Below are 14,932 nucleotides of genomic sequence, written 5' to 3' on the forward strand. Positions count from 1 at the left end.
CAGGTAGGTAGCCATGCTGGTCTGCCGTAGTCGAAACAAATGCACACGAAAGCTCATACCAATAACAAACTTAGTTGGTCTCTAAGGTGTTACTGTAGTGATTTTTTGATTTTTTAAAATTTTTACTTCTCTGTGTAGTTGTTGCAGCCTCATTCCCACCAAAAACGTTTTGCAAGGATTTCTTGTAGCCACCACATCCTCTGCCCCATTTTGTAAGGGAGACATTTGCCATGTCAACCCTAATAAGTCATAAAAACGTAAAGGTAAAGGGACCCCTGACCATTAGGTCCAGTCATGGCCGACTCTGGGGTTTTGGTGCTCATCTCGCTTTATTGGCCGAGGGAGCCGGCATACAGATTCCGGGTCATGTGGCCACCATGACTAAGCGGCTTCTGGCGAACCAGAGCAGTGTACGGAAACGCCATTTGCCTTCCCACCGGAGTGGTACCTATTTATCTACTTGCACTTTGACGTGCTTTCAAACTGCTAGGTTGGCAGGAGCAGGGACCGAGCAATGGGAGCTCACCCCGTCACGGAGATTCAAACCACCAACCTTCTGATCAGCAAGTGCTAGGCTCTGTGGTTTAACCCACAGTGCCACCTGCGTCCCTAATAAGTCATAAGTAGAGCCCAGTTGCATGAGACCAAAGGCCCATGCAGTCCAGCATTTTTTTCTCACAGTGGCTGGTCAGAAGCCTATGAGAAGCCCCAGCAATCGGTACTTGGCAATTATGGTAGAACATAGCCGTCTTGGGTAGTAGCCATTGAGAGCCTTGTCCTCCATGAGTCTTTCCCATCCTAGCATGCAATACAACCAGATTCAGCACTTTGGCCATGGCTCAGGCGGAAAAATTGTGTGACCAGGTAATTTATTTCCTAGTATCACTTGTACAATCGTTTGGCTTCCTTGACGTAGTCAAAATGGTCATGCAGTAGCATTTAATTTTATAACAAAGCAGCTCACTGGCAGTAAAAGTAGGAGCTATGAAGTTTGCTTTGAAAATGAACGGTTTGGCATCCTAGCTACCATCGCTATGTCGGGGCGGGTATAGGGAGCAAGTCACCATTAACTGACAAGCTGTCAGTGATGTTAACTCCTTATTCTGAAGAACAGCGCAGTTAAGGCCTAGTGAGCACAGCAACTGTTCCCTGTAGATCTTGCCCCATGAGGCAGTTGCAAGGACTAAAATTCCCCGCCTTCCCCCAGCTTTCTTCCTCCCCCAATTTCTTCCCAAGCAATCTCAGGTTCCTTTGTCTCACCTGTCTCTGCCCCACCCTCTTCATACCTCTTTGAGTGATTAGGTAAGCATTTACATGCCAAGAAAAGAATGACATGGTTCCATTCAGTGTGGTTTGGGGGCTTTTTTTAGTGGAGAGGGGTGGGGAGCAGGCTGTACCAGGCATTAACACTGTAAGTACCGTATTTTTCGCCCTATAAGATGCACTTTTCCCCTCCTAAAAAGTAAGGGGAAATGTGTGTGCATCTTATGGTGCGAATGCAGGCTGTGCAGCTATCGCTGAAGCCAGAAGAGCAAGAGGGATTAGTGCGCGTTGATCCCTCTTGTTCTCCTGGCTTCAGGGATAGCCACACAAAGCCTCTTGAGCGCAGCGGGAGCGCTCCTCCCTCTTTGCTCAGGAGGCTTTGCGTTGCTTTCTTGTTTCTTGTTTTCCTCCTCTAAAAACTAGGTGCGTCTTATTGTCGGGTGCGTCTTATAGAGCGAAAAATACGGTATTTTGTTTTTGCGAATTATATTATGTATAATATATTATAATTTGGGTTTATTTATTTTGACATTTAAAAACAACTCTAGGCTGGAGCTTCTGGCAATATTTGGGAGGTCTAATGACTTCAACCTGACAGATGCCTTCCACTTTTGTCTTCTTTCCAGCTGTGATCAACTTACTGTCATTCACCTTTTGGCTAGAAGGGCAGACTTTTCAGATTCATTCAAGGCTACCCCCTCTGATCCGTTTTGATGGAGCATTCAGGCATTCTGCACCAGAGAGAGCCAGCATTATCCCTTTCATTAATATTTTATTGTTTTGATATCCATCCTTAAGCGATGCACCAGTAATTTCTCTTTAAATACAATAGGAAATGTGTGGTTCTACCTTTAAAAAAAGATTCGAGACTCAAATATGTAGTTTCACACAAATCGTTTTGCACAACACCATGCAAAACAGGTTCACTGCTTCACATTTGCAGGTTGAGGAAGGAAAGGCTTAAAAATACATCTCTTTCTAAAGTAGCTGAATATGCATGGGTAAGGATATATCTCCTTTTTTTAAAGGACTTCATCAGAATTATACAACTGTGAACTACGCATTTACACAATTGCTTCATTGTGCAATGAATAAACCCTGATGTAAAAAAAAAAGGATTGCTTAGGTTGGGATGGTCTTAGTCTGAACTAGAAGTTCTGAACAAAGAGAATAGAGCACACACTTGCTAGATCTTCATTTGTCACAAAGTTTGAAAGTTAGTATAAGGTAGGGTCTACAACACTTAAAGCAGGATTTTAAAAAATGATTTGTTTACAGCAAGCTCAAATTTATAATGGATTGTTTTCTTGTTTGCTGCTGGTTTTATTTTTAAGGTGTTCTTCTCCGTAATCTTTATCTTCTCACCCACCTTAGAGGGAGTGTTGTCCTTAAAGATGGCCTAAATAAATAAAAGATAAGTAAATAAATTCAATATCTTGCTTTTGGAGTAATTTGGTACCTTCTCTATCTTATAGGGCAGCAGCGTGTTTCTGTGACCAGCCTTCTGGTCTGCCATGGCTTGTTATTGGTTGGGATAAATCTTGGGATAATAGTAGCACTCCCAGTTCCTCGTTTGCAAGGAATTCCAAAAGTAACTGGTAAGTAAAATGACATTATTATTATTACATTTTTATCCTGTGTTTTCCTGCAAGGAGCTCAAGGTGACAAACATGGTTCTCCCCTATTTCACCCTCACAACAACACTGTGAGGTTGGCTAAGCTGAGGGAAGGTGATCAGCCCCAGGTCAGCCAGTGACCTTCATGACTGAATGGAGATTTGATTTGAAATGTCGGATAACTATGTTTTGGAAGCTATTCTCACCTGCATGCACGACTTACACTGAAGCACTAGATAACATTGTGTGTCTCCTGCAGCAGCTTTTGAACTGTTTATCTGGCATAAAAATAAACTATAAATACATCTACAGTATATGAAACTCCAAGGACCTATTGGTAATTGCACATGAGTAGGTAAAGGTAAAGAACCCCTGGATGGTTAAGTCCAGTCGAAGGCGACTATGGTGCTCATCTCGCTTTCAGGCTGAGGGAGCCAGCGTTTGTCCACAGACAGTTTTCCAGGTCATGTGGCCAGCATGACTAAACTGCTACTGGCACACGGAGGCCCATGACAAGTGCCAGAGCACACGGAAATGCAGTTTACTTTCCCGCCGCAGCAGTGCCTATTTATCTACTTGCACTGGTATGCTTTCGAACTGCTAGGTTGGCAGGAGCTGGGAAAGAGCAACGGGAACTCACCCTGCTGTGCGGATTCGAACCGCCAACCTTCTGATTAGCAAGCCTAAGACACTCAGTGGTTTAGACCACAGCGCCACCCGCGTCCCTGCACATGAGTAAGATGTGCATTGATACTTTATGTTTTGCAGTTTGCTCCCCCCCCCCCCTCTACTGTTATAACTGGTCAACTACTTTTAGCAGCCAGTCCATATGTTAACAAGTAAAGAAAAATGCCCTGTGGTTTAAAATCCCCTCTTCTTACTCCAGTAAACTATAACAGCTGAACACTCTACAGAATAAATGTCACTGCACTTAAGGATCTTTTATGTTTGAAGCTTTCATCTGGCCTCCCCAGTAAAATATGTTATCTATTTCAGCAAGGCCAGCAGCAATATGTATATGGGCAACAAGAGCGGAGTATTAAGCTTAATTGGAAAAAAAGGTCTTTGGCAGCAGATTGTGGAGAAAGCTAGTAAGGTTAAGATAGTGCAAATGCCAACCAAAACATGTCAGCTGATTCCCTTACTCATGCTGTTGTGAAAACAGAGAACAAAGCATGAACTGTACGTCAACTTTAGCTCTGCATGTCCTCAGTTTTGCTGATTTGTTCTAGAATCATAAGGTAACTCCGGTATATATAATAGGCTGCTGAAAACATTTTGTGCAGCAACAAGAAAAAGCAAAACTGCTGGCATATTCATAAAGCCAAGCAGGGCCTGGTACGGTTTCAAACTGGATGGGGGGGGGGAAACAGTGTGTTGAGATTCTTGCACTGCAGGGGGCTGAACTAGATAACCCTCGGGGGGTTCCTTCCAACTCTACCATTCCGTGATTCTGTGAAGGTTTAGTCTTGTTCACCTGTCTTAACCTAGGGAGAGAGTCAGGGCAAGTCTTTGGAGAACAATCAAAAGACTGCAGGAAACCCCTGTCCTATATATGTAGCAGAATGCACTGTACCATTTCGGACTGCAGCAGATGATCAATTGTTTATGTTTCCCTACACTAAAACCTCCCAGAAAATGGAAAATGACCACAGTAGGCAAAGGTATTTGTCCATTATGGTATGCTGGTTTTTTGTTCCCCAGGGCGGGGTGTGTGTGTAAATGGAGGGGTACTCAAAACTGGTATTGCTCACCCGCAGTCTGAAATGGTATTGTGCATTTGTTTGCTTTACTATTTTTTTGCATGTGTAGATCCAGGCCTAGGTAATCAGGCAAGAAGGGTAACATCAGGGAGGAGACAATAGAAGGGAGAAGGTACTTGGGAGCACAAGGTCATCGTATTGCTCAGCAAGATGGAAAGAGACCTGCAAGTATCTGCTTATAGGCAGCTTGAATCAATGAATAGAGGTGGACCCAACAGAAGGTAGCAAAGACCAGCAGTGGCGTAGCATGGGTTGCCAGTGCCTGAGGCCATGCAGAGAGGGTAGATGGGCGGGAGAGGAAAGGACAAAGTATGCATGCACATTCAACTGCCAGGGGATCACAGCCACAGAGATCAGAAAAGAAGAGCTGCTCTGTTGTCTGGAGAGGTCACTTCCTGGTTCGCATGGAGAAGCCATTTTCAATGGAGGCCAGTGATGGAAGTACACAGCTGTATTGAGGCAGCACCAGATGTTGAATTTTTGCACCCCTAATGATTCGCCCCTGGGGCAACCGCCCCTATGCTCCTCACACTACGTCATTGGCAAGCAGCTGTATATATCTCTTCCCTGTAGTAAGCTCTCTCCCATAACATTTTAGGTAAGTTTAGCATGTGATACAGGATGTGGATGGTGCTGTGGGTTAAACCACAGAGCCTAGGACTTGCCGATCAGAAGGTCGGCGGTTCGAATCCCCGTGACGGGGTGAGCTCCCGTTGCCCAGTCCCAGCTCCTGCCAACCTAACAGTTCGAAAGCATGCCAAAGTGCAAGTAGATAAATAGGTACCGTTCCTGTGGGAAGGTAAACGACGTTTCTGTGCGCTGCTCTGGTTCGCCAGAAATGGCTTAGTCATGCTGGCCACATGTACGCCGGCTCCCTCAGCCAATAAAGCGAGATGAGCGCCGCAACCCCAGAGTCGGTCACGACTGGACCTAATGGTCAGGGGTCCCTTTACCTTTACCATTTGATACAGGAGCATCACATTGAGTTCCCCCCAGTACATGTTGCGCAGTTGCAAAGTAAGTAGTCACCAAACTCACGTTGACTTAACAATATGCAAATGTAATGACTTGGCAAGGTTTTTGTTCTGTATTGTGCAGAGAACCATTTAAAAAATTGTTCCGAGGACTGAATGGCTGGTGAAATTAAGGTCAAGATAATGAGAATTGCTCTTTTTTTAAATGAAGGTGTTGTTGTTTTTCTCCCCCGGCTGCAGGAAGAGGAATGGTTTCTTACCATGCACATAACGGCCCAGTTAAGTTCCTTGTAATGGCCTCTGTGACCAACAAGCGAAGCAAAAGCAAAAGTAAAAGCAAATCAAGGCACAGCCTGAGTCGTCCTCGTTCGGGATTGAAAGATGAGGACCAAAAGAACGTTGTTCACCATGAGAGACCTAGTTCTTCTCTGAGCAACCCCAATGACAGTGCTGTTTGGCTGGGAGGCTCAGTAGGGTCCATCGCTCAGAAAAGTGACTTGTCTTCATCTTCTGGGTCCCTGACGTTGTCTCATGGATCAAACACAACTGAGCACAGGCCCGAGGAGAGTGCCGTCTATGAGCTTCTGAAAGAAGTCTCTCTTAGCCAGAGTAGAAAATGTCGATCCAAAGAAGGAAAAGCAGTATCTGTCTTGGTCATCTCTGGAGGACAAGGGCACAGAAGAGTGAACAAGAAGTGTAAGCAGCAGCGGCCAGATGAACTGGTTTCGTCTGTGATGGTTTGGCAGATTCCACTATTAAAGATCTAACATCACGGTACATTGTGATTTTGTGAAAAACGTCTGCTTTAGACCCAAATGTGTCTTCATCATGATGAACTTTCATCCAAATAGATTTCTGGTGGCACGTGAAAATGAGTTCTGGGCCCAAGTGTCAGTCTTTGCAGAGGTGTGCACACATATGACTAGCTGCATTGAAATTGGTGAGATCGCTTGCTTGAATAAGGTCCTAAAAAATATCATAAGATGTCCTTGGGTTGAAAATGCTTAGTTTTTAATGCAAACTCTCTAATGGAAATAGGGGGTGTAAGCTGCTTCTTTTTAAAAAACAATAACAATTTTGCCATTATTTATATTCAAAAGTTATATCCTAGAGAATACTAAATGAAAAGCAAGGATCAAATAGAATTCCACCAGTGGGTCTCCCTTAACTTCTTCTTACAAAGCAATATAAATCTTCCATTTTGTCTACCAGCTTAATTCCAGAGGGCATAGGTAAACTTGTAGTATATTTCTTCAGACCAAAACAAAAGACAAGAAAAGTGTATTGAGTCAAATAGTAATTTAGATTTATATCCTTTGAAGCAAACAGCTAATACTATTTTAATACTCAGTATTAAAAAAAAAAATTGCAGAAAATGTTGAGACACAAAACTACATAGTTTACCCTTTTTACTTATTTAAGTGTGGGGTTTTTGTTTGCTTTTTTTTTTAACTGTTTGGTCATTGCCAATAGGTAGAAGAAAATAACATGAATACAAATGTTAGTAGGTACAAATAGTAGTTCATGTTTTGGTGCTCTTTTGTTTAAAGCATATTCTGTTGCTGGCAGTAGAATGTGCTCCATTTTATTGTACATGAATAATTGGGGGGGGGGGGGGTAAATAGTGAAACAAATTATGAGATTATGTATCCATAAAGTAATAGAGTTCAGCACTATCCAAATACATGAATGTTTGCTAGAAGTGCACATTATTAATGCAAGTTTTGACCTGAAATCAATTGAAGTGTACATTTGCCATGACTACAGGCCAAGCCCGGTGCCTAATATCTATGAAAAGAAGCATTCTATTTACAAGCAATAGGGGCGGGAGGTTATTTTGTTTAGAACAAGTTTCATAATCCTGTTTTGCTTTATAACTTACGTTCCCATTTAGCCCTAATAATGCACACTTGGGATTCAGGTATAGGCAACACAGCAGTCTCCGATGTTGCTATGACTGTTGAGAAATGGTAACAACTTGCAGCCAGCCAACTACAAGACCAAGGTTTTCAACTTCTAGTCCAGAAGTCATGACAGCTGTATGCATTCCTGCAAGTCGTTTCACAAGCGGTGGGCCTCTGTGATGTCTTGAAACCTTCCTGATACTTGACCGCTGCATAATGGGGCCATCTTATGGATCATGTTTGACCATGCCTCTTAAAACTCCCTGGACGGGTTTATTTGATCAATGATAGCAACCCTTTTCACAGCATGGGATGGAATAGCAACTGGTGTTGGTGTAACTTGCTGTACCCATGTACTCGGATCACAGCAGGAATGTTGTATCACTCTGAGGTCACTCCTTGATGCAGGGAGAATTCCAGTGGGGAAAGTTTGCACTGTATATATATTATGACCATTTACTGTAAGTGTAGATTTAGAATGGCCTTAAGATCATCAGATGATAGGCCCAGGCACTTAACCAAATGGGCAAAATAGGAATGTGGTTTGGGTTTACTTGAGATTGAGCAGGGCTGGATAGAAGGTACTTTGTGATCTACTGCTATATTGCTGGTTGATTTGCAGTGGATGGGCAACCATTTCTGAATCCCAGATGTTTTAACAATTGAAAAGCCCCCTGCCCTCTTTTCTTTCTATATTCGTGGGCAGCTGGCTTCATCCCCGAGCCACTGTTTTGCACATGCTTCCCCGACTAGTATACCTTGAGCTGTAACAGAAAATAAATGTAGATCCCACGAGTGTGAAGTCTACTGCTCACACTTGGCAAAGAGGATGTGAAAGTTGTTCACGCTTCTACATCTGCCAGTAGTGTAACATTTGAATTATTGGTGCCTGGGGAGATACGTCACAGCAAAACCTGCGTGTTCCATTTGTGGACAAGGAACTAACCACAGACAAGATGCAAGTGCCCATAGCTGGAGCATGGAGCTAGATATTCGGAAATTCAATTGACTCTCACCCCTGCTATATCCTGACAGCAAATAATATCCTAGTGACCCCTTGTGTCCTTTACTGGAGCAATGGGTTGAGATCAACAAAAAGTGCTGATGCCATCTATGAAAGATGGAAATATTAGTCACTGTCCCAGCTTGCCAAATCAATTCCTAATAAAAACCCAACCAACCCAGTCTTCCAAATGTACTAGAAGAACTGTTTTTAGGCTTGTGTGCTGCTTTTGGTTTCAAGACACGTTTGAGCACAATGTAGGAGAAGGCTGATCATTCCTAAAACCAACATATTTCCATGGAACTTGTGTATGCCTTTTCCTTGGACCCACTGTGTGCACCATTCCTTTGGAAAAACCAAAGGAATAACTTCCACTATCATAAACAAGAGCAGGATCGACCTTCTTTCTCATGATGTATGCACCGAATTTACCTGCTTCCGAGATTCATGTAGCTGGTTCAGTTTCCTGCCCTGAATAGCCTTGCTGACTTTTGGTTCCATTCATCCAAAGAGATGTTTAAAAATTCTCTGGTCCCTTTGAACTTGGCTTTCTTGAACAACACCCCATCCCCGCGCGTGCAGCACATGCAGAATTGCTTTTGAAACTGAAGGGACTTTTAAAAATAAGTTTGTGCTGTGGCCTTGGGCTCACCTGCTCAAAGGATAAAAAGTTGCAGATTCCGCTAGGCTGTCTCTCTGGATCCCAGCCGCTGACTGCTGCCAAACACAGATTTCTGCAGATCTTCTGAAAGACATTTGCGCTGCTAGGTAGTATGGCAAAGAACAGCTTTAAAGTACCGTATGTAATTGTATATAGATAAAAATGCTAACAAGTAACCAAGTGCAAGATACATTTGCTTTGCGATATATTGCAAACTTTGTGCTATATTGCTTCAGTGTTGGGTGCACACCAGTGGTAATGTACTTCTAGAGTAAACGGGCATATATAAAAATAAACGTGTTGCTAGGTGGACCAGATTTTGCTTCGGCTTCCACTTGCAAGTGCAAAAATCCTAAGGAAAAAAAGGAGGAAAGGAAGAGTGTGCAACCACTATACCACATTAAATATTTTCTAACATCTAACAGTATGTGTTATAACCTGAGCCATAAGATTTGTATTTATGTCTACAATAAACTCAGAAAAAAATATTTCATAAAGAAAACTGTGAATAAACCATTCCTCAAAACTATATTAACTTTTCTTATTTTATGAGTTAAAAGCCTACAAAAGGGTCTGTGTAGTTTGTTGTGTTCTGGCTGGCAGTGTCCACAAAAAATATATATGTAGCCAGATATTCCAAGCCATTTATTTTAATGCATTGGTGCTTCAATTGCTTATTGTTTACAATGCACATCATTACTTGGAAAACATGGAGGTGCTGTGATTCTCCCTGATAACAGTGTGGCACTTTTGCAATAATATTTTGCCACATGGTTCCCGAATAGCCCATCCAGGTTTTGGATAGCAGCCCTAACAAATGCATAATAAATGCACCCTCCCTCTTTTTCAAAGCATTTACACAGCCGGGAAGATAAACAAGCCTCGTGAGGATTTTTTGAGCCTGGGGCTGCAAACATGGAATTGGTCAAGTAACCTGGTAGGCTGGATCCATGGCTGATGGGCTGTGTAAAATTGTGCTAATAAGCCAGGAGAGGAGAGATGGCGTATATTGGGATGCCAGCATGATACCCATGTTCTGTGGTGCACATCAAATGTCTCAGCAAATGCCTTTGGCATAGACTCACTCTGACCCCTTATATGGGATTTGGTATATAAATTTTCCCTTGGCTTTTTTGCTGGCCCAAGTAGGACCAGCATGGATAGCTGGCTCAGGTGTTTCCTCCCTTTATGGTCTTGATTTGTGGGCTACTACTAAAATGAGGCTGCATTTTAAGCTGCATTTTAAGCCATATTTTAATTAACTGTTTTTTTTGTGTGTGTTTTTTTCCCTACTACGTTTTATTGTAATTTATATTTGGTGTTAGCCGCCCTCAGCCCGGCCCTGGCCCTGGAGGGCGGGGTATAAATAAAATTTATTATTATTATTATTACCTCAAAAATCCATGGTGCAGAAGACGACGTTCTTTCTGCTCAGTTCCTGTTTGTGCAGACCTGGCATCTCCTCCACTGAAAACACACACCCTGCCGATATGCCCATATTTCATTGGATGCCAGGATTGGACACCCTCCCATTCTGAAGTGCAAAGAGGCTTCTTTCTCTGAGCAGCAGTGGCTGTTGTAGGCACCTTTCCCCTCCATTGTTGGGTTAGCTGTGAGGACCACATGATTTTCTGGTCCTGTTTCTTTCCCTACTCTTTTAGGTGTGGCCGCCATTTTGTGCTGCTCCATGTCCCCATGCATTTTCTTTCAGAATAATTTCATAAGTTATGCTGGTGGCAGGAGGGGGAGTGTCGCTAACCGTTTTGGGACAGTGTGCAGATTCGGAATTTTTAGGGACTGCTGTGAGACACCTCCAGGTATGAGTATGTGAACCAGAATATTCAGAATTAGGTTTCTATTATGCTGTTGTGGTTTTTTTTGGAGGGATGGGCAGGCTGTATGCCTGAGCCCCCCCCCCTTCAAATTCCTGGATCCAGCATGGATTTAATTCCTGGAATAGCCAGGCTAGCTTCCTGTGGGGTAATGGCCCTCTAAGTATGTGCCATTAAGGTAACAGAGGAAGTGGCTCTGAGCCAGATAGAAAATGGCTGGATGCCCCTCCCTCAACTTGCTGGTAGTAGGAAAGACAAAGGACAGAGTGGAGGGGTGAGGTAGAAGCTAAAAGCAAGGTTGTAGGCTGGGCAGCTGGGAGACAGAGCAGTGCCTGATTTCTGCTGGGAGAAGCAAGGCCTTTTTAGGGTGTTGATGCTGCGAGCCCTTCCATCATAGGCCCAGGTTGTATATATGTGTAAATGAACCACATATCACAAAGACAGCACTGTCCCTCATTCCAAGGAAACCGAACCCTGGGTAAGCTCCTTGAAGCCTGGGGATCTTGCACCGCAAAGAGTTTGGGCTAGCATGCAACAATACATTCTATCCACATCCTATGGAAGTGCTACAGGTGACGGCCTTCAGATCACATGCTGACATAAGGTTTCATTGTTGTTTATAGATAGTATATAGTGGAATATATTAATAGTATAGAGCACAACTCCATTTGCCTTCAAGTCACACTGATGTCCGCAGAATGAAATATGGGCTTAGTCTTTCCCTATTGAAATCAAAAGGATTATAGTCACAGTTTATCAGTGCTTCTAATTAATGTACAGTCATACCTCAGAAGTCGAATGGAATTAAAACGTGGCTCCTGCAGCCAATCAGAAGCCATGAACCCGTGTCGGGCGTTCGGGTTCCAAAGAACATTCACAAACCAGAACACACACTCCTGGGTTTGCGGTCTTCGGGAGGCAAAACGTTCGCCTCACAAGGTGTTCGGAATCCAAGGTATGACTGTATACTAGCTTCATTCTAATTATATCAGATACTAGCTACTGTATGTCCATTTTCTTACAATAAAAACTTTCTCCTAAACTACTTCATTTGGCTCTACTTCAAATGGCGGCATTGAAAATTAATGGCATACAATCCTGTGCATGGGTAAAGGTAAAGGGACCCCTGACCATTAGGTCCAGTCACGAACGACTCTGGGGTTGCGGCGCTCATCTCGCTTTATTGGCCGAGGGAGCCAGCATACAGCTTTCAGGTCATGTAACCAGCATGACTAAGCCACTTCTGGCGAACCAGAGAAGCACACGAAACACCGTTTACCTTCCCACTGGAGCGGTACCTATTTATCTACTTGCACTTCGTGCTTTCAAACTGCTAGGTTGGCAGGAGCAGGGACCAAGCAACAGGAGCTCACCCCGTCATGGGGATTCAAACCGCCAACCTTCTGATTGGAATAGAATGGATTGCAACCTTTAACGAGTGCAAATAAGTTTCAATAGACAATACAACAAACTCCCCTCCTTCTGAATAGTGGGGGAGGGTTAAATAAAAAATAAATAAAGGCAAGGCATCCAGAGGAGGAAAAGAACCAGGGCATTGGGAAGGAAAGTGGTTAAAGGGTGTTGAGCTGAAGGGTAGCTGGGAGAGGTTGTGGAAGGCTTTGAGGAATGTTGGCTGCAAAGAGAAGACAAACAAGCCAACCCACGGCCACTTTGCAATGATAATCGAGCATCCCTACACTCACTGAAATTCTGTAACACCCTGAGAATGAGTCAGGAAAATGAAAGCCTCTCTTCCCAGAGGAAGAAAACTGGAGGACAGATTTCAGCACAGCACTACTGTATATATAAAAAAAGACCTACGGCTCTTCTCATCTCTCCCTCCACCCCTGAACACTACTCCTTCCAGCTTGGGTTGGAAGGCGCCACGAGTCAGATGGGTCAATGTGAGTTCACCAAAGCTAAAAATCAGGTTGTAGAACAGATGTTGATGTCTCATCCGAATGCATGTTTCGTGCTTCCCATCACCCAGTATTTTATTGTAGGGTAACTTGGGGGAAATGAAGAAAATCAGGTGTGTAAACTCCAAATGTTTTACATAATGTGAGTGGGTGTTTGTGAACGTGTGTGCTATCTTGACTACTTGGTTTAAAAATAAATAAGTGCTGGCTAATGTTTTACTTTAGACTGAGCTTCTGCTCTATAAAAGATCAAGCAAGAGGATTGAATGGTCTGACTTTAAAATGATATCAAGGCATGACCCACTAGAACTGACCATACTGGCTGGTCCCTGGTCATATTGGCTGGGGCTGATGTGAGTTGGAACCCAGCCACATCTGAAGGGCTTCACAGGCTCATCCCCCAAGTGTTAAATCTATACATGGAGAAGGAAGACCAAGATTTAAGTAGCATGTGGGATGCTTAACATATGACATGCAACCAGAAATGACAGGGGCATAATGGAAAAAAAACTGTGGGTAGGAAGAATGCACAGAGATGGCTTTGTTGATAAAGTTCAAGTTCTATTTCTCCTTGTTTTCATAACCTCCCTATACCCACTTACAAGGAATGTCTTCTGGGGTATCATCTGTTGTTTGCTGCTTTTTGCCTGAGAACCTACTAAGCAAACAATCTGACTGTGAACCATGGATGAATGAGGAAAGGCGATTGATAGTGACGGGAATGACATGCCATGGTCGGGCATGATCTTGCAGGTGGGCACCGATTAACATGACAACAACAGGCCTGCTACAAGGTAGCAAGAGACTGGAAAGGAGAATGTGGAAGGCATCCATCAGTTTATACAGCCCTAATATTGGAGCACTCTCTGGTTTTAGTGGGTCATGCCTTGATATCATTTAAAAGTCATGTGGCATGGATAGTCCAATAACATCTACAATGCCTCCCGTGCCCCTGTTTCAATACTATATAATATTATGGAGAGAGAAGAGTGTGTGTGCTTGTTCACCATTTCTCCTGCCTATTGGCTATTGCACCAAGTCTTTCTTAGTTGTTTCCATTCCACAGTCCATAGACTGCTACAGAGGAATGCAGACTCCTTTATGCATGCACACCTATTGCCACTTGAGGACTGTATTTGTGAATGAGCCCTCATACATCAAACACAAACAAGAACTTTCATATGCCAATATGTCTTCTGGATAGCTCAGTTGGTTAGAGCCTCTTGCTGATGATGCCAAGGCTGCAGGTTCGATCCCTGTATGGGACAGCAGCATATTCCTGCATTGCAGTGACGTTGCACTAGATGATCCTCAGGGTCCCTTCCAACTCTCTGACGTCTCCCAAATGCAAGGCTTTTTAGTGGCATCGTACATTTAGCTGCAGTTTGCTATGTGCTCCTAAGTGCTGTGCAGGCATGTGTAAATTGGCTTTCTCTTGCCATTTGGTTTCTATTAGGCTTTTATATTTGAAAAGAAAAGAAAAAGAAGCATAGAATAAAAATATAATTCCTTGTATGCCTACCCGCACTCCCCCCCCCCAAAAAAAATCACCTGTTCTTCCCCGTTGTGGGTGGTAATTCGATTTGCCTTCCCTTGATGGGTTGCCGCTCTGCATGATAGACTCCAGGAGCAAAGATGCCCTGTTAGCATTTGTGGCAATGCTCAGTGATGAGCGGCATGCTTTGATCTGCTGCGACATTTCCTATTTCCTCCCTACCTATTGTCGTTCCATGTCAAACAATGCCAATCACTTCCCCTTTGCGGGGTTTGCTTTTGATTTGCCTTCCTAGCGCACGGAGCCACCCTGTATATGTAGCCAGTATGGAAGCTGTCTCAGAGTTTGTCCTCTTCGCTCTGAACAAAAGAAGATCCTCCAAATAATGGGATTTGCGACGAAGCTCAGGGGCGCGTTAGGCCAGCAAACAGCAGGGGCTATAAACCCTCCACCCCACCCCATACTTTCTGTCCTGTTAAAAGGTTAAGTAAGAGTGCCAGCC

General features: G+C 43.6%; 1 protein-coding gene across 8 annotated transcripts in view; it reads left to right on the forward strand.

Moving 5' to 3' along the window:
- The window catches only part of ARHGEF10 (Rho guanine nucleotide exchange factor 10), a 92,673-nt gene extending 82,960 nt beyond the window's left edge, over positions 1–9,713 (forward strand). For all 8 annotated transcript variants that reach the window (XM_083431436.1, XM_083431439.1, XM_083431441.1 and 5 more), the window contains 2 exons: positions 2,739–2,861; positions 5,857–9,713. In XM_083431436.1, the coding sequence (XP_083287562.1) occupies positions 2,739–2,861; positions 5,857–6,383 (650 nt within the window). In that variant the 3' untranslated portion in view covers positions 6,384–9,713. The remainder of the gene's footprint in view (positions 1–2,738; positions 2,862–5,856) is intronic.
- The last annotated feature ends 5,219 nt before the right edge of the window (positions 9,714–14,932 follow it).

Source organism: Podarcis tiliguerta (genome assembly GCF_965153285.1).
Source record: "Podarcis tiliguerta genome assembly, chromosome: 3".
Lineage (NCBI taxonomy): Eukaryota > Metazoa > Chordata > Lepidosauria > Squamata > Lacertidae > Podarcis > Podarcis tiliguerta.